Below are 20,470 nucleotides of genomic sequence, written 5' to 3'. Positions count from 1 at the left end.
CGCGCTCTTTATAGGTGAGGAGAGTTCGAGTTGCAAACTGCAATAAGCACAAGTCCTGTTCGGAGTGCCTAACAGCGGCGGACCCTCACTGCGGCTGGTGCCATTCGCTACAGAGGTACCTCCTGAATGCTTTCTCACCCGCTCACATCTTCAGAAAAGTGTCACGCGCAGAACACTTGTTGCCCCACTTTAACAATTCGTTCCAACGACCTGGGGGCACTGACCTCTGTGCGACTAAAATATCATTGTGTGAACCGAATTAATTCCCGGAGATGTTCCCAGCCAAGTCAGTGCTTCTCAATCATTTGACCCGGACCACTCCAGGTCGCCCACTCTGGGGGTGGGAGGGGCAGGCGTGTGGCATAAAGGAGGATGGGCTCGAGCTGTCAGTCTGCTTTTACTTTCTGCAGAGTTCTCCAAGACTCCAGAGGCAGGCGGAGGTTCTCCCTCAGGGAAGGTAGAAGAATAGAGCTTTTGAAATTTTTCAAATGAATCCTCATAATGTCACGTATTCGGTTGGTGCAGCGGAAGCCTTATTATTGATGCTGTTGTCTCTGAATGCGCCATATAGCTGTGGGCCTGATGTACAACCTCAGGCTCCGGGCAGAATCTGCCCAGCCTACTCTTGAATTACGATGCTCATGACCCATCGAGGCTCAGGGGCGACTTGGAGCCGCTTCCTCACCATGGCAGCTCCTAGCATCACTGGAACCCGCCTGGTTGGATTTGCTGTTGCCATGGCAACCCAGTACTCGGGCTCTCGCTATAGAAGCAAGGAGGAGAGAGCCTGAGCTGCAGCTCAGGCAAGGGAAGAAAAAAAAACAACAAACCATAACAGTGTCTGTCAGTTTGGCGCTTTCTGTTTTCAAAGGTAAAAAAGGATAAGAAAGAGTAGAACAGGTACACGAAGCTGAAGGCTGAACACGGGGAGGTTTGAGGAAAGAAAAGAGGACTAGGAAGAGAATTTGGGAGCCTCTAGGGGATGAAGCCAAGAGCAGTGAAGGGAGAGGGGGGAAATACAATGTAAGCAAGAGGTCTAGGAAACAAACCGAAAATATAGGGGAGGAATTAATTAAGAGTTCACGGAGGACGTCCAAAGCTGAGATGCAGCAAGACGCATAATTGCCTGTGCCTTCCACTGCGCCTCCCTGGGCTGTTTCCGTAGAATGGCTGGCAGACAAAAGAAGCGGGGCCAGGAGAATTCTCATGAATAATTGTAACTGGGTAGGAACGTTTTCTTCTTGTCGCCTGCCCAAGAGTAGCATTTAAGGAATTAGCTGATCATGAACAGCATTTCATCATCGCACACCCACTAAGCAGTCTCGCTGTAATCTTTCTGATCCGTTCCACTCATGTAGGTTCCCTGTCTGTGTCTGTAGAGCTACATGCAGGAGTTAATTCAGTGTCTGTGGTAGTGACGGTGGTGGTAGTGGTGGTGGTGAGGGTGATTAAGTAGCCACACATAGCTAGCGGCTACTGTATTGGCAAACACAGGCCATGGGAGATGTCCAGGCTGGTGATATGAATTTGGGAGTTAGTAGTGTTTAGATGGACATAAGGAAGCCTTCAGACCACTTTGGGGAGAGAGTGTAGATTGAGGGGAGAAGTAGTTGGAGAACTGAGCATAGAGGTGGGGCAGTTCTTTGACGTCAGGGAGCTGAAGAGGAAACAAGACAGGGGAGGGAACAGCCAGAAAGGGAAGAGGAAAAACTGAAGAAGGTGGTCTGGGAAGCCAGAGGGAAGAGGGAGCATCCGCTGTGCCAGATCGTGCTGCAAGGTCAGGCAAGAGAAGGGAGTTGTTCCACTGGATGTAGCAGGTGCTGACTCCATGGTTCTCAACCTTGTGGCCCTTAAAATACAGTTCCTCATGTTGTGACCCAACCATAAAATTATTTTCGTTGCTACTTCATAACTGCAGTGTTGCTACTTTTATGAATCGTAATGTAAATATCTGATATGCAGGATGGTCTTAGGCGACCCCTGTGAAAGGGTTGTTCGACCGCCAAAGGGGTCGCGACCCACAGGTTGAGAACTGCTGTGCTGACTAGTGATTGTGACCAGGGCAGTTGGGGAGGTGGTGCTAAAGCTGCCAGAAAAGATAACAGGAGGCAGAGCAGAGACAACTCTTTGGAGGAGCTTTGCTGAGAAAGGTAGCAGAAAAGGGAACCAACGCTAAAGGAAAAAGTGGAGTCCGGACAGTTTTGTTGTTTACAAGAGGCATGAAACCACAGTGCATTTTGGGGCTGTTGGGAAAGGTCCAGTAGAGAGGGAGAAACTGACGATGCAGGAGAGAGAAGAGAGCTGTGGAGTGTGTCTTTCAGCAGATGAGGGAAAACAGGATCTGTCTAGTACACCAGTGGGGAGGCCAGCCTCACACAGGAGCGTGGGACAGTCCTTCTTGGTCATGGGAGGGAAGGTGAGGCTATGGGCCCGGGAACAGGTGGGTGATGTAAGAACGCACATGACTTTTCATATTGCTTACATCATTTTCAGTGACTTAAGACAAGTGAGAGTGAGGAGAGGTGGGGGAGGAAACCCTAGGGTTTGAAGGGAGAAGAGAGAGAAGGTGTGAATTAGAGTGGGAGAGAGAACGAAATGGGAAATAGAGAATCACTACCCGGAAGCTTTGGGGCCCGCTTGAGGTGCGTCATCTTGCTTTTGAAGTGAGAGCAGTACGCAAGGTTTTGCTTTCGTAAGCCACATCTGGGTCTGTTGGCATAGTCATAGAGCAGGCGAGAGTTAGACCAAGCCAGAGTTGGGGCTTCGCCGGGAAGTACTTAAAAGAGGGGGCAGAGGGGCCTGGACACTGAGGGTGCATACAAGGGAGGGACCATGATAGTGATATGGATATTGATACTTGTAATAGTGGACTTGGGGCCTTAAGCTATAAGTGAACTCTAAGGAGGGGGGTGAGGGATGTGAGAACAGGGATCTGTGCCCTGGGGGTTGCAGTTGGGGGGGGAGATTTATTGAAGCTGGAAACTAGGAAAAGGGTAGTGGTTGGACTGTGGGAACTTGAAATTAAGGTCATGGAGAGGGTGGAGTTACCGGCAATGGCAAGATCTAGGTATGATTATGTAGCTGAAGAAGGATGGAGGACAAGAGTATTGGCAGGGCGGTAAAGGAACTGAGGTGTCAGCGTGGTAGGTGGATTGATTACCTGTGTGAACATTGCAGTCACCGAGAACGACTGCGGGAACAGTGTTGGAGAGTGAGGAGCCAGATATTCGAGAAAAGGAAGGCGCCGGTCTGTTGGTAGGGGTGGTGTGCAGATGGGTACCACAGGAAGGAATTTGGGGTGATGTGGACTGATGGCATGAGCTTCAGAGATGGGGTGGGGGCTGCGGCAGGCTTAGAAAGAAGGGAAGAAGTGTCCAAAAGGGAAGGTAAGATGCAAGCAGGACACCTACCATAGGGGAGAGGAAGCCGCCAGCCCTGAGCAGGCCACACGGAAGCCGTGTCCTCGGGCAGAGCCAGGTTTCCGGAAGACAGGTGAAAGGACCAGGGAGGAGGTTGAGGACACAGGGCTTCTATAAAAGCCTGCTCACTGCTGCCCCTGCTTCTGCTCTTACTCCCTCACCTCTGCCTTTTAAACTCTAAACCAGACCGTGCCATTTCCCAGCTTAATAACCTCCACTGACTCCCGTCTTAGAGTTCAGCCTGACTCCCTTGCCCCCAGGGCCTGTGTACGAGGCTTTCCATAGTCTGGCCCTGCGCTACTTCTCAGCCTCTAATGCCACCCTCTCCTCCACCTCCTCTAGCCACACCGCTTCCTTTCTGACTCAAGAACATGCCAAGCTTGTCCCTGCCTCAGGGACTTTGCACTGGCTATTTCCTCAAACTAGAAATACTCTTCCCCAGCTCTTTGCGCAGTTGGCTCTTCCTTGATTATCATACCCCCCAGCTCACACGTCTCCACGAGATCATCCAGCCTGAAGTAGCCTCACCTCACTCAGTGGCATCACTGCTTTATTTCCTTCATGGCCCACCACTATCAGAAATGATCTTATTTCTCTGCCTCTTCCTTTACTAAAATGTAAGTTGTATAGGGACCAAGCCTTGTTCATTATCGTATTCCCCAGAATCTAGAACAGTGCCTGGTGCATAGTAGGTATATATTAAATGAATGGAGTAGATTAATTGGGAAACTCTACCAATGCCAGAAGATGTGTGCATTAAGTATTATAAAGCACTCTGGATTTGTGGACTGACGGACCTTCCCACCCATGTCAGATTACTCGGTTTCACACTGGCTTGGTTCTGGCCTGAGATTTAATAAACTAAGCTTCAGATCTGTGACTCTCATGAAGCTCCAGTACCATTCAAAATTAGGAATTCTAAAGGGGGATGTTTTCTTATAACTGTAGAGCATCCCACTGTGTTTATTTTAAATGCCGCAGATTTATTTAGAAAAATAACTTATTTTCTCTGTTGAGAAGGTTGAGCTTTCTTGCATATGTGTCTAGAAAGTGGATTTCTTTGGGGGTGGGGCAAGAAAATGATCTTAACTTCCTTTGGTTGGGGTGTTAATAATAGGCATCCAATATAAGCAGATAAAAAGCAACTAGATAAACAATGAGCTCTAAAAAGTTTAGTATTTTATTGTTGGAACTTCACAGCCAACCTGTGATGAATTTGCCTGTGTGGGTGGAAAGTGAATTTTTGCAGGCTGAATATCTTGGGTTGAGAAGCAGTTTCTCAGTTTCTCCCATATTGCAAAGCAAAGCCCATGTGTTCGGTTACGGATTTCCACAAAACTGGCAATCCTGAACCAATGAACGGATGAGGTTCCAAAAGTTCACTTGTATGTTTGGCACTCAGAATGCATTTTCCCATAGAAACAATGTCATCAGTCAAGGGCTGATTCCCAAGTCAGCCCACACAACTCAGTTTATTTAATTTCAACAAATACTTATTGAATATCTACCAAAAACCCCATGTGGGAAGTCAGATAATTAGGTGATATCGAGGAAATCAGTTGCCACTCTTGGGCTTAAGGAATTCACACATGAACTAGGAGACAGACATGTCAATGTCCCACGTTCATTCATTCAGTTGTACACCCAATCAGCAGGTATTTTTTGAGCACCTACAATGTGCTAAGCCCTATGCTAGGTGCTTGGAATGCAGTCTTTCTTGCCTACGTGGAGCTTGCAACCTAGTGAAGGATGTAGACAAGTACAGTAGTCAGGGTTCTGCTCCAATAATAGTGAGTAACAAACTCTTAGTGATTTACACAAACAGACATTTGTAGGGGTTTTGTGTTGGTTTTGTTTCTGCTCCTGGGTTAGCTTCAGCAGGGGTGGGGTTGGGGGCCTCAAGCTGCAGGTCAAGAGTTTCATTCAGGTCGGCTTCACATATCCCTCATCCTGCACACGCCCTTCTCGAGGCAGAGAGAAGCACAGAGTCCACGTTAAACTCTGCAGCGCATCCCCAGCCTCTGCTCACACACGTTTGCAAGCAAGTCATATAGCCAAGCCCAGCATCAGAGGGGTCGATATCTTCAAAGGGACAAGGCAAAGGCTACGGATGTGTCATTTCAGTGCAGGAGAGAATGAAGAACTGGGAACAGCAACCCAGTCTACCTTAATAAGAAGCTACCACCAACTTACCAGTAAGAAAATAGAATACAATAAGCATTAGCACAGAGGAAGCAAAGGGTTACCTGGGAAACCATCTAACCCAAACTTAAAAGGTCAGGGAAGGCCTCCTGGAGGAAGCGATGTCTAAGCTGGACCTGAAGTGTGAGCAGTATCAGCCAAGTAAAGAGGATGGGGCAGAGCTGGCTCAGGGACCAGGCTGTGCCAAGCCCAGGAGCTATAGGAGAGCCTGGTGCTCAGTATGGGAGGGATGTAGCCTAGCGGAGAAGTGTGGGAAATAAGGGTGGCATGCTAGGCGGTGCTAGGTGAGGCTGGGTCTTATCAGCCATGTTAAATTTGGATTTTGTTGGAAGGACTTTGGGGAGCCATTGCTGGGCTAAAAGAGAGGCTAGATCAGATGTGTGTTTTAGAACAAGCAAAATAGACCAGAGGGGACACTGCTGGAAGCTGCAGATCACGGAGAAGGTGGCGGTAACCCAGCAAGAGACTGGGGGCTGAATTAGAGAGATGACAGTGGCAATAGGAAGGAGTGGGTGGATGTGGATTTAAGAGCTAGGTGAAAGATAGTGTTGACAGGATTTAGTGCTTAATTGGATTCCCCCTTGAGTCTGACACGCTAAAAATAGGGCCATAAAACGAAAAAGAAAATATCCAGTGGCCACTGTTTTTCTGGAAGATGTAGTCTTTCTCTTTTGATCTAAGTCCTCACAAAGAAAATAAAGAAATGATACCCAAACATACTAGTACACTGGACTCCTACTGTGTCCCAGGCACTGGACAAGGCACTGGGTTGGAGCCCAAACAATGGGCACCTAAGTCAGATGGGGAAGGACTTCTAACAGAGCCAGGGCTAAGTGTCCGAGGGTGCAGTGGGTGCGTTATCACTCTTTTCCAAGCAAGGCAGGACTTTGGTGGTGAGATTATAGAAGGAGGAGTGCAGGTGTCTGGCTTGGATGCCCAAAAGGACAGAGTTGTCATTGTGGAGTAGGATGGAGGAGGAGGAGGAGGAGGAGGAGGAGCGTTTGGGATGCACAGCCGTGCAGAGGTGACTCTCCCACAGACAGCGGGCATGGGACAGCAGGGGAGGAAGAATGCGGGTCCTGGGATCAGCTTGCTTGGGATTGAATCAGGGCTTCAGTGGGACCTGCAAGTTTCTTACCTTTTTTCTGCCAAATCGCCTCTTCTATACAGCAGGGTTCTAATCTTGTAGGGTTGCTGAGAGGATTAAATCAGATGGTGTGCATGAAATCCTAGGCATGGTGCCTGTTCACAGTAAGCACTCAAGTAACGTTAGCTATATGATGGTGGGACCCCAGAGGGGGAGCCATCACTTGTAACCAAGTTTGAGAAGGCTTTCGAGAGGAAGTAGCATTAAAATTTAGCCTTCCGGCCAGAGTAGACTTTCCCCAGGGAAGTGGGTGTGGAGGCACTTCAGGCAGAGGATCCAGCCCAAGAAGAGATCTTTGAGGGAGTGGCGGATGAATTGTATCACTCCAGCTTTGGCTCAAAAGGCGGGGTGTGGCCAGGAGGAGAAGGGCTCTGAGCTTGGACTTTATTGGTTGCTGCACGGAACTTACTAAAGGGATTTAGCGGAGGGCTGACATCATATTTGTGTTTTAAAAAGATGGTTCTGATGGCGGAGAAGATGCACTGTGTTAACCTAAGCACCAGCTGTACCCACTTCCCCTCCCTTCCCTTCCAGGATCCCTGTCTCTCGGTACATTTTGTAAAGGGTGAGTTTATCTCATAGTATCTTCCTGAGTCTTCTACTTGGCAGCTGTTTCTCCAGATTTCCTGAGCCTTCCCACTTCTCCCAGCACCACCGCGGGGCTCTGCTTGCTTTGGCCCCAGTTATGTAAAGGAACCAGGGCTCTTAAGAAAAGGGGCCACACTCATCTTTATGGTCCCATCCTGTAGTGCCCCGCCCTGCACTGGATGTGTACAAGGCGGGGACGGAGCCCCCAGACATGCTAATTATAAGGTGTTTGCAGGCTCCCCTTGATCATTTGTCTGAATTTACCATTTGCCCGTATTCTTCATGTTTCTTTCATGATGATAGTTGTAGGCAGCCAGCCCCTGGGAGCAGTTGTTAGGTTGTCAGCTGCTGGTCGTCTCTTCTGCACATGAGACTGTGAACACGGTCATTTCTCAACTCGGCCTAACAACAGGGCTCTGTGGCCAGTTCCCCGTCAGCCTTTCTGAAAGGCTTGGGGGTAACAGAAGGGGGTTTTGAACACAGAGAGAAAACTGAAACTTGAACGCTATACATATGTGTGCCTCAGAATAACAATCAGAAGGAGTTAAATAATCTGCTTATGGACACATCCGGTTTCTTGCATTGCTCTCCTGCCGTGAGGTCTGCCTTTCTTCTCTCCTCCAAGAGACATTCCTCCCTCAAGCCTCCCCAGGGCTAATAATTAACCCAAAGGCAATGGGCTGTTGTTGCCCTAAACCTTGACCAAGACAACCCATGGGACCTGGTAGCCTTTTGCCTCATTCTCCTGAAGCCTGAGTCACTGCAGTCCAGTCTGCCGTCGTGAGAGGTGGACAGCCCCACAGAGAAGGTCACTGAGGGCTTCTCGGTAGGGAAGTCCATCAGGTGTGCCCACTTATTCTCTAGAATGCAGCTGGGTGCCCTTCCCTCAGGAAGCCCGCCTGGAGCCAGGCCGGCCAGGAGACGGGTCTGCATGCATGGAGAAGAATGTGCTGTGTCGTGCACATTCTAGCCCATGATCCATTTAGGTCTCTTTGGACCCTATGAAGGAAGGTCCATAGGAAGAGTAACCCATTGGGATGCACAGCAGTGCAGGGGGTGACTCTCATACTGGCAGCGGGAGCGGTACAACAGAGGAGGAAGAATGCAGTACCCACTTTCCAGCCTTAGACTATGTATTTGTTTTGCATGACTGCTAACAAATTACCACAGTCTTGATGGCTTAAAAAACATGTGTTTATTTATCTTATGGTTTTGGAGGTCAGAAACCTGCAATGGGTTTCACTGGGCTAAAATCTTTATATATAAAAGGCTAAGTGACCATTGTATCTGAAATAGCCAAACGTACGACCCAACAAGCTGTGTGGGGCGACCAGGCCAGCAGGGGGGTTAGTGAGAGGCGACCAAATGACCAAGCAGCAGGCTGCATGGGGCTGCCAGGCCCACATGGGGGGCAGTGAGGGGCAACTAGGTCGGTGGGGGTGGGGGGTTGCGGGCGACCACACCAGCAGATGGTGCAGTAAGATCAGGCAGGCAGGTGAGAAGTTGGGAGCCAGCAGTCCCAGATTGTAAGAGGGATGTCCGACTGCTGGTTTAGGCCCGATCCCACAGGGGTCTTGGATTGGAGGGCTGTGTTCCTTCTAGAAGCGGTAGGGAGAATCTGTTTCCTTATCTTTCTCTAGCCCTGGAGGCAGCCTGCATTCCTTGGCTCATGGCTCCTTTTCGCATCTTCAAAACCAGCAGTGTAGCATCTTCAGATCTCTCTGCCTTTGGACTCTGTTTCCATCATCACATTTCCTTCTCTGACTCTGACCCTCCTGCCTCCTCTTATAGGGAACCTTTTGTGTACTTTCGGCCCACACAGATAACCCAAGATAATCTCCCATTTGAGACCCTTAATCTCCTCTGCAAAGTCCTTTTTGCCATGTGTAGTAACATATTCACAGGTTGCAGAGGTTAAAACATGGATATCTTTTGGGGCCATTATTCTACCTGCCACAGGTTGAACAAGTATCAGTAGTGCAGGGATGAGGAACTTGTTTTTCTACCAAGGGCCATTTGGGTACTTTATAACATCATTTTTGGCTATACAAAATTATCAACTTAAAAATTAGCCTTCTATATTTGGTCAAACATTTAATTAACTCACCCCTAATGCCTGGGCAGGGCCAGACCAAATGATTTCACAGGCCCTTGGGCCGGATGTCCCCCACTCCTCAAGTAGTGATTCAAATCTAGGTTTAGCTCTAACTGCCAAGCCAGTACCATTGCCTACTCTGTAGTAAAAGGGAAGAGGAACAAGAACGAGACATTATCCCTCATCGCCATGGGAAGTGAGGGGTGAACCTGGTCCAAATGGACCCTTCATGGATGACTGATTATGCATAAGAAAGATAATGGGACTCAAGGCCAGCCTGAGTCAAAGAAACCCTTCCACCTTGAAAGTTAAGCATCCACACATTTATTTATTGAGCACCTTGTATGTGTCAGACACTATTTCAAGCAGTAGGAGTCTCTAGCAGTGAAAAACTTGGCCCTCTTGGAGTTCTTCTAGTGAGGTGTGTTCACTTCCCAGGGCTGCTATAACAGATGACCACAAACTCAGTGGCTTAAAACAACACAGATTTAGTCTCTCACACCTCTGGAGGCTAGAAATCCAAAATTAAGGCGTCGGCAGGGCCATGTTCCCTCAGGTTCAGGGGAAATTCTTCCTCTCCTCTTCCAGCTCCTGGTGGCTCCTGGTATTCTTAGCTTGTGGCCACATAACTCCTATCTCTGCCTCTGCCTTTACATGGCCTTTTCTCTTTGTGTCCAAATCTCGCTCTCCTTTTTCTTATGACGGTACCAGTCATTGGATACCTTAAATCCAGTATGATCTCATCTTGAGATTCTGAAGTTATTACATCAGCAAAGATCCTATTTCCAGATAAGGTCACATTCTGAGGTTCTGGGCAGACATGGATTTAGGGGGAACATTATTCAGCTTACTATGTGAGGGAAGATGGACAGTGTAAAAATTCAGAAAGAAATGGCAGGCAAGATGGTGATCAATGTCATGAGGAAAGATAAAGCAGAGGAGGGGGGCTGCTGGCTGGAAGCAGGGGAGGTTGCACCTTCCAACCAGCGAGGTCCTGGAAGGCCTCACCGAGGCGGGGACATCTGAGCGACAGCCAGAAGGATCACGTTCAGCTTTGGGGATGTCTCCCTTCACCAGGGCATGGCCACATCTAGCTGACTGGCCAGGAAGGCAGTTTGAGACAGACTTCTCCCCTGAACCTGAAGGAACATGGCCCTGCTGATGATCATTCTAATGCTGCATGCAGTCCTCCTCCCCTTCCAATCCGGGATGCATCCTTGTGTTTGAAGTCTATGCAGTGACACTCCTTTATGGTCCAGTGAGGCTCTAATGACAGCAATAATGATAATAATGGGATTTGGGGGCAGCCCCTCCTTCCCGCGTAAGAACCCCATTGTGCCGACTAATTGTGTAGAAGCAAGTAGGACAACTGTCTGTGGGGTGGAAGCAGTCGGGGGGAGCAGAGAGGAATATGTTATTTGGGCCTCGGGCATTACTCAGTTACCCTGGCAGAGGCCGGACCGTGCATACGGGTTCCTGAGAATGCTGAAAGGGATTAGGGGCCTTCTACCCTGGAGAGGGATCTTGGGTGACCCTGAATCCCCTGAGTTCTTCACTTCTATTAGCTGTTAGAGGAGCTGTGAATAAATTCTACGTACTTCAAAGCAAAAGGTGAAAATGGGAAGAAACCAGCCAGGGCCACTTGTCCACCCTGGTGCTCCGATGGCTGACAGTGGTGGCACAGGGAGATGTGCACCTTCCACAGAAGCCTGTTTTGTTTGGAGAGCAGTAACTGCGGCCCTCGGCGTCCAAACTGCTTATCGGTGCCATCTCTTAAATTGATGCTCTCCGACTTGGAACAAGTACCATTAGGAACACCCCTTTTAGTAAATATATGTTTTAATGGAATAGATTTTTTTGAAATGACCTTATGTCAGGCAGCAGGCACTTTCATAAGTATATATCGATTGGCTTTAAATCCCTCAAATGCTCTCACTTGTCTTTGTGACCTAGCATTTGTCCTGTTCCCAGTAACTCCTCCATGTTCTTTCTTTTGTAACGTCTTATTACATTTAAATGCTTGTATTCTGCTATATTGAGCATGGGCCATTTCTGATATGCCAGGGGTGTATTTAATACTGCTTTCAGGAGGATGAGGTATCATTGCCACCTGTTTACTGGTAGGGAACCTGAGGCCCAAAGAAGCTAAGCGATGTGCCCCATCACATGGAGAATGTGTGGGAGAGCAGCTTTGAACCCAGATCTTCTGACTCAAAAGGCATCATCTTTAGTTCCATGCTACCTGTGTTGTTTAAATGCTTCACTTAAATTCTCTAGTTCATAATTTGCATTTGGAAATAAAATTCCAACTTTTAGAACACTCATCACCCACAAAAGAAACACATGGGGTGAAGGCCACAGATCCCTTTTGTGTGAGTGGCTCAGTCTGCAAATGTGTTTTCTGTGTGCTAAATAGCTCAAAGCTTTAAGACAAAGGCTAGTTTTCCACTGCACCAATTAACAGCCGACCAGTGAACAAAAATCAATGGAACAACTTATGCTGGTATCATGGAGACATAGACAAGAATTCAGTCACTTTAAAATTTAATCCTTAATCCAATTCAGCTAACGTTTGTTGCATGCCAGCAGTGCGCCAGGCCCTGTACCAGGCCTTGAGGGAAACAAAGATGAATGAGACTCTGTGCTGGAGAAGTTCACAGGTTAGGATAGGCAGCAGACACTGAACAAATAATTTCATTACACCGTGGAAAGTGCTCTCATAGCTGGTGCTCGAGGAAAGACCCCAAAGAACGCTTTGGTCTTGGGAGGAAAGACAGGTGTGATTAAGAATCTTCCAAGAAGCCTTGAACTTGTGTGCCTTTATACATGGAAAAGGCATGTTGAATGTTGGCTCGGTGTCTGTGAGCAATGCAAATGGGCTGTCTGGTCAACTTTAGTGCCCAAATCCCTGTCTCCTCACTACCATTTTGTTTTTGTTTGGCTTGTGTCGTCTAAATGTTTGCCTAAATTCTTTTTACTTGTCTGTGTAATAAATATAATGCTACTACTAATATTTATTGTAAGCTCAGCTAGATAAGTATATGTTTTTGTAACAACTCCATGGCGTAGAAACTAATGTTATCTGCCTTTTTGCAGATGGAAAGCCTGAGACACAGAGACTACACGTGCTTTGCCCAAGGTCACCGGCTTGTAATTGGCAGAACCACTCTCTCCTTCCTTCATATATTCTAGCTAGTGGTCTTTAACCAGTTCCTTGCAGAGACCAAGCTTTATGTGAACTCAAGGCCTAGGCACATGCTGTTCCTTCTGCCTGGAATGCTTTCCCCACTCTTCTTGATGTGCCAAATCATTTCATCCTTTAGTTCTGAGCTGAAATGCCATCTTTCTTGACTAACCTTTCTAAAGGAGTTCCTCCCTGCTACATTTTCAGTTTCTGCAGCAGACTTACCTCAGTTTGAAATTATTTTACATTATTGTCTGCTTATTTGGTTCCTGTTTATGTGCCTCACTGGAATGTAAGCTCATTATGAGAGGGACCTTAAGTGACTTATACCTAAACTAGAGGCCCAGTGCATGAAATTCATGCATGGCGGGGGTTGGGGGGGGTGTTCTCTCAGCCCAGCCTGCACCCTCTCCAATCCAGGACCCCTCGGGGATGTCTGACTGCTGGTTTAGGCCCAATCCCTGCGTAAACTGGCAGTCAGACATCCCTCTCGCATCCTGGACTGCTGGCTCCTAATTACTCACCTGTCTGCCTGGTTGCCCCTAACTGCCACCCCCCTGCCAACCTGATCACCCCTCACTGTCTCTGCATGCCAGCCTGATTGCCACTAACTACCCCCCTCTGCTGACCTGATCATCCCCAACTTCCCCCTCCCTGCTAGCCTGGTCACCCCTAACTGCCCGCCCTGCTGGCCTGGTCGCCCCTCACTCCTCCCACCCACCAGCCTAATTGCCCCCAACTTCCCCCTCCTCTGCCGGCCTGGTTGCCCCCAACTATCCCCCCTCCTGGCCTGGTCACCCCTAACAGCCCCCCGCCGGCCTGGTTGCCCCACTCAGCCTGCTGTTCAGTCATTTGGTCATTCCTCACTAATCCCCCTGCTGACCTTGTTGTGGGCAGCCATCTTGTGAGGGTGTGAGGGTTAATTTGCATATTACCTCTTTATTATATAGTATGTGTCCCCAGTGTCTACACAGTGCTTGGTGTCCAGTGGCACTCAGTAAATACTTGTAGAATGAATGCCAGATATGGTACCAAGCTCTGGAGGCACCAAGATGAGAATAAGATTGGCCTTTCCCCTGGGGGGCTTACAGTCTGGTCAGAGGCAAATCAACAACTAATGCAATGTGCTGTATATACCGGGAGCATGTGTAAGGTGCCATGGGGACACAGAGGAGGGAGTGACTGTTTTGCCTGGAGGCTGGGCATACCTGGAGGAGGTGGCATTGAACAAGTCTGAACAAGGAACACAATCTCACCAAGTATTGCAGGTGCCAGGGCGTTCTGGACAGTAAAGGGCAGACATGCTAGGAAGAGCTGGGATGTTTGCACTGCATGTGTTTATCAAATAACTGCTCCCTGCTAGATGCGATGTACTAGATATTAGGATCTGTGTTCTTCAGAGCTTACAGGCTAAAGAGCGAGACAGACTTAACAACCCACAATTACCTGGGGTGCATTTGGAGAGGAAGGCAGGGGCTAGATCATAGTGTGGGGCTAAAGAGAGGGGTGTGGAAGCATGTGTTCTAGGGTCCAGGTTATGAAAAGCAGGAATATGGGTAGAGGAGTTTGAAATAGGTGAAAGGGTGGCATTGAAAATTTTTAATCAGGAAGTGATAGAATCAGCTTTGTGCTTGAGCATGACCTAGATATCGGCGTGGAAGCTGATTAGAGCCACTGGAGGTGAGAAGGAGGAAGACCAAATAAAAGGTTGCTGCAGGGGCCCAGGTGAGAAGAGATGGGGGAGAGTGGAATGCAGGATAGAGTGATACTTAGAATTAGTAGATCATGATCAATTGAGTATGACAGTTGAGAAAAAGAGCCTCCCAAAAGTTTTCTAATTTGATCCACCGTTTGGATTGTTGCTCATTAGCCAAGATGGGGCAGTGTTTCCCCATGTGTGTGACGAGAACCTCGGACCCTCAATCAAAAAGTTGAAAGACGATGCATTATTCAATCCTGTCTTGGGAAGTTACAAAGCACACTATCATATTCAAGGCTCTGAGAAGTCCTGCACCAGAGAAACTTAACTAGTGTTTCCCAAACTTCTTAGCAATAAAGCCCTTAACACGAACACTCAAAACAACCCATAGAACACACTTTGAGAAATGAAATAAAAACCTATATTTTCTTGTGTGGCTCATGCTCTGGGTGGACCTATTTACTGTTATCTTGGCATTTATGATGTGGCTATCCTGGTACAATTTTGAGGAATTTGGCATAGCAGTGAGATATGGACACCAATGCCAGACGGCTAAGATTCATACCATCCTGTCTAATCTGTCTGCATCTCCATTTCCTCATCTCTGAAATTTCCCTTTTATGGGGAAAAGGTTGTGAGGATCAATGAGTTAATTTGCAGAAAGCCCCAGAAACAGTGTCTGGCCTATGGGAATGGTTCAGTATTAGCTCTAGTGAGAGACAATTTAGGGTAAGAGGTGAGACCATTGACTTGGAAGCTAAACTGCCTGGATTTGTGTCTCAGCCCCTCTGCTTACTAAATCTGTGACCCCAGGAAAGCAATATGGAGCCTTCCATGCCTCAGTTTCTCCATCTGCAAAGCAGGGACAATTATTATACTTACAAATAGGTTTGTTGTGAAGAATAAATGAACCAAATCACATGAAAGAATGTTGCCTGGCATGTTGGATGTTTTTGCTTTTGTGAAAAAAAAATAATCTAAATTGCCTCTGTGACTAGCATAATTTTATCATGACTTTCAGCCCCAGCTATGAAGATCCAGTTTTTCAGCTTTCTCAGGAGGATTTTGGTCTTGTGTTTTGGCATTTCCTTTCCCTTAGTCTGGAGGCCTTGACTTCAGACTTAGTTTGTCACCATGACTTCCTTTTTTTTTTTTTTTAATCTATTCAATTCAGTTTGGTTTCTTCATCTCATGGACTGACAATGTTAATGAAAGTCCCCTGATTCCAGGGAGCACCTGGCCCTCCTCTGGGCTCTGTGCCTTTCTTAAAAAATACAGACATCTGTTTCAAGTCACTTGGCAGAGACCTTGGGATGCTCTTGTAGCGAAGCCTCCCCCCAGTGTGGACACAGTCTCCTGTTCCCTGAAGGAGAGGCTGGACTGTCCTTGTTACAAGTTTTCTGATATTATATCAGCATAGACTCTTTGGAACAGGTCTCACCGATCCCTACATTCAGGCCAATTACCTGATATTTAGTTATCCGTTTTCTCAGGGACTGTCTGCTCTTGGTGAACAATTACATTAGAGAATGCTGATGAAATTCCAGGGGCGCCCAAAGTAGAAGTTACATTTCTGAGTTCAGAGTTTTATTTCAAGGTTGAGTAAGTGGTAAATGTTTACTGAGAGATTCTGGCCTAATAGAGTCAGGTTCTCAAGGTCCCCCAGCCTGGCCCACGGGCATTTCACCTGCCTGGAAGCTTCAGCCCCTGTTCGGAGGTGGGTCTCCCAGTTCTTTATGTTGGCATGGAAACAATAATTTAAGCCATGCCTATTAAAAAACAGAAAAACTGTATACATACAATACTATAGTAATAGATGTAAAAGTCGGTCCAGCTGGGCACTGTTCCCAGGTTACCAGCTGAGCCAAAACACAAATAAGTAAAGAAGAAAAACTGCTATATAATGCAAATGGTGCAATCTCATTGTTTCCTGCTTCTCTTTTATTGCAAATATGTAGTATTGAGGTAACATTATGGATAAATGCGTTTTGTGAACGAACCTGAAAACCTAATCACTGTTCATAACATTAGTTCTATGGGGAGAAAAGGTATTCCATATTACAAATAGATGGTTTGCAAGCAAATTTTAAAAAGCACAATAGTTTTTTGAAGCTGAGGCCTCCTGAAATTTGAACCTATAGTTGGATATTCTGTGTTCAGGGTGATCAGTGAAAATTAGAGACCTCTTGAATCCCCACCCCTCCTAAATCCTTACTGCCCTTTTCATCCTCGAAACTATTCCTCGCTTTCTTTATTCTCTGCTGCTGCAGCCCTCATCTCCGTCGCCTTGTCCCAGCCAAGTCCCAGCCCCATCCTGCAACCACTGTGGAGACCCCAGTAGGCCAGGAGGAACTCTGACTGTCTTTATCCTCGTGCACCTAATGAATGGCAGCTAGGGCTCATAGGAAGCCATGCAACTGAGTGGCCCGGTGTGCGGCTCTGAAGCCAGACAGCTGTCCCTTGGCTATGTGACCTTGGCATTGTGTTGCAGTTGTCTGAGCCTCAGTTTCATGCCTATACAGTGAGGCTGTGTGAGGACTAGCGGCGAAGTACTAACTGCCAACCCTCAGACCAGTACCTGGCATGGGGCAGCGTCCCGTCCGTGCAGCTGCGTGGTAGGGTAGTTACTAGCGGATGTTAGGGTTTACCGTACCCTTTTATGTAATGATGTTTACTTTGAATTTATATTAGTTCACACAAACACTCCATCCATGCTTTTGTTCCGGCCCTCCGGTCCAGTTTAAGAACCCATTGTGGCCCGCAAGTCAAAAAGTTTGCCCACCCCTGGTTTAGACAGATTTCCATAAACTCAGGAAGCAAACCCACAGAATGAAAATATTTTCTGAGTTCTAACCAGCAAACTTAGAAACAAATGTCTGGAGCTCCCTGTTCATGAGTCGGGGCCTGGGTAGGTTTTGAACATACTTCATTAAGAGTGAGGGGTGGGGGAGGGATGGTCCATGTACACATAGTTGAGTGGGATATCAAACTCTTATTATTTAGAATAAATTAAGCTCTACAGCAGGTTTTATAGCAAACGGATAAGAACAAGCCTTCTCAAATAGTTTCATTCACTAAATTGTTTCCGCATACAATGTTTTTCACCTAAGGAAAGCCTTTTTTTAATTAACTTATTGGTTATTGTGTGCTTTTTTTTTTTTAATTCAAGCGGTTTTTTCTTTGCATTTGAGATTGTTTCATTTCCTAATTTGCGAATGGGCTAGTGTTGCACATTGGCCTTGTCATGTGAGCATGAGATCTAGCTGGATGAAGGACTAGAAAAATAAAATACTGATTGGGATCTTAGGACTTCGGGGTGGACTCCCAGCAGCGGCTGGGGAAATGGCAGTGGTGTATGGTAAGGATAGCAAATCTGTCTCTGCCGTTTTCTCCAGAATGCACTCATCCCAAAGCGAATCCACTTCCCCTCCTAGCTGTGGCCTGAAGAAAATGAAATGAAGCCAATTAAGAAATCAGTCTATCTGGGAGTGACTCATTGAGGATCCCCCGCACCAAGCCTGGTGTCTGACTGAGATTTTAATTTTATCTGAGCAATGGCTTAAGTGTTTATGCGCTTGACCATTGCTTTTGTTCATACACGGGAGTCAGAGGGTTAGCTTTCAAAAGGGATCATTTCAAAGTGACTGGTTCTGTTTACTAACATGTAGGAGCTCTAAGATCTGCTCCCCCTCCATAAGAAGTTTGAATGTGTGGGTAATGTGCTGTCATGAAGATTTTATAACTTGTAATATCGGAGAAGTAATAAGACACTGTTGTTGGTTGGCCATCTGGTTATACATTCTGGGTGTCACGATTTGTTTGTTTTTTATTTTTTCAATTTTATATTTTTCAATTTTATGGTGAGAAGCAAAGAACGGGAGTTTAGAAATTTCAAAAGTGCTTTATAAACAAGGAATTCATGTTTAGCTGCTTAACATGGTTAGATTTTGTTTTTACCTTATGCAAAATAGGAATTGGAAGGTCTATTTCATACATACACACACACCCACACATTTTTTTTTTTTTTTACAAAAGATAAACTAAAAACTTCAACTCCTAATTTGTTCCCTCTCCAACCCCAGATATGAACTTTTGGCTTATGTTAAAAATAGTCTCCTTACTGTAAGTAGGAGTCAGACATAAATCATAGGGAAACTAGAGAGAAAAATCACCAACAGAAAGGACCTATAGAGATTTCATATTTCATCCATTTATTCAAACATATTTATTGAACCCCTAGTATTTGCATATCATGCTGCCAGACACTGAGGGATTTGCTGAAGAAATATTAAAGACATCCTCTCTTCCTTTGAGGAGCTTAGAGCTTACTCGGGGAGAAATGACATAGACATATGAAACAGTTAAATTGTAATTCAAGGCAGCATATGATTAAATACCAAAACGTATGCTTCCGACAAGAAATGCTATAGGAGTTCAGAAAAGAGAGTGATAACTCAGTGGCACTACTGTTTTCTGCCTACAAATTGGCAAATCGTAGCACTATTTGTATGAAATATTTTACACTTGTTTTTTTGGCAGCCTTGGGCCTTGACTCCCAGGCAGCATTAAGAGCCTACAAAATATTTGTACTCCAGTCTCTGTAAAACTGGCTTTTTTTTTTTTCTTTCTTATCGGCAGAGGAAGTGCCTTGTACAAACCAGAGAGCCCCTGAGAGGCAGCTCATTCTTGCCAGTCATAATCTTTTCCAATTACAGAATTAGAAACCAGCCTCACCAGTCTCTGATTTCCAGTCCAGTGGTACATGTCCCTCCATTGCCAACTCCCCCTGACTTTGAGAGGTGACTTAACTTGAACTAAATGTCCATGACAGATGAGCTAGCCATCAAGGGTCAGACAAATGTATGGCTTTGGAGAATTGCCGGTGACAATCCTACTGGTCAGGTGTTGGAGGAGGAACTGGCACAGATGTAGGTGAGTTCAGACACAGGCACGCTCACTGGAAACAGGGCTCCCCAAAATGTCATAATATGATGACATGCTGAGAATATTGTGCTTGCGGATGATGCCTAATGAAACTCACTGGTTTCCTGTTCTATTTTTGTCATATTCAAATTAGCACAGAGCTCAAAGACAAAACCATGGGGCCTAAATTCTTAAGAATTTTAAAAGAGAGAAGAGCGGGGAGGGAGGGAAGAAGAAAGAAACACCTGTAAAATGTCAACGCATGTCAAATACACTGTTTGGGCCCGCATCTCATTCTACTCCGATCCTCTCAGGGACTCCCACACTGAATGTAGTTACCGTTGGGTTGCATTTCAATCTCATGATTCATGAATTTTCAGTTTCTTTTGCAACAGCATCACTGGTTCTCTCCTACCTCTTCATTTGAGCCGTCGGCCCTCTGGAGGCAGACATAACAGAGAGGTTTTCTTCTCTCCTTGACATTGTTCGATGAAATGTCTGTGGAGTCCAACGCTACTTGGAAATAATGTGGCTCTGGGCGCTCATTCTTCCTATCGGCTGGCAACCCTCTGGGGAGGCAAGAGGTCCCAAGTCAGCATGACCTGGAGTGACTGAGACATGGAGCAAACCAAGTGATCCCAGCACTCCGCTTCTGATCATGTTTTCAGAGTAGCTGGCCCTGAGCACAGCGTGGTTCATTGGGGGCCTCCTCTGGGGAAAGTGGCCCTGGAAAGTGCCTCCCCCATATCTTTTGATATAGTTTGGTATATCTGAATAAATAAATAAATGTTAGGTAGCACATAGTCATGGGATATCTTATCAAATTCTTGGGAAGATTCTGCCCTTGACATATTTTTATTTAATTATCATATTGAAAAAGTACAACGTAGTAATGTGTTGGGGTTTTTTTCTTTTTTTTACTACAAAATAACTTATGCAGTAGGTCGGTATCCTGGAAGTGAATTGAAAACCTAAAATATGTATAGTATATGAACGCTTTCTTGGGCTATACTTTGCTAGGTTTTTCTAGAAGGGAGCTCTTTAATTTCAGAATCCGCGAGAGGCTGTGCTTGTGATGTATCTGGAGATGGCAACTAAAGAGAAGGCTCTGGAGTCTAAGTTCAACATGTTGTTTGCATTTGTTCTCTGCTCCCAGACATGATGGGAAACATGCTCTGCCGTGTTCCTGTTGTTCTTCATGGTTTTAGCATCT

The 20,470-nt window shown here is 46.4% G+C and overlaps 1 protein-coding gene across 1 annotated transcript in view; it reads left to right on the top strand.

Annotated features, from left to right (window-relative positions):
• PLXNC1 (plexin C1) overlaps positions 1-20,470 on the top strand; it is a gene marked incomplete at its 5' end in the record, with an annotated part of 169,094 nt that overhangs the window by 49,549 nt on the left and 99,075 nt on the right. Inside the window, 1 exon segment of the mRNA XM_015564527.1 lies at positions 15-115. Coding sequence (XP_015420013.1) covers positions 15-115 — 101 coding nt within the window.

This window comes from Myotis davidii, unplaced genomic scaffold, assembly GCF_000327345.1.
Source record: "Myotis davidii unplaced genomic scaffold, ASM32734v1 scaffold581, whole genome shotgun sequence".
In the NCBI taxonomy this organism is placed as follows: domain Eukaryota; kingdom Metazoa; phylum Chordata; class Mammalia; order Chiroptera; family Vespertilionidae; genus Myotis; species Myotis davidii.
The sequence above is the reverse complement of the archived record's forward strand: the minus strand, read 5'-3'. Positions and strand labels throughout refer to the sequence as shown.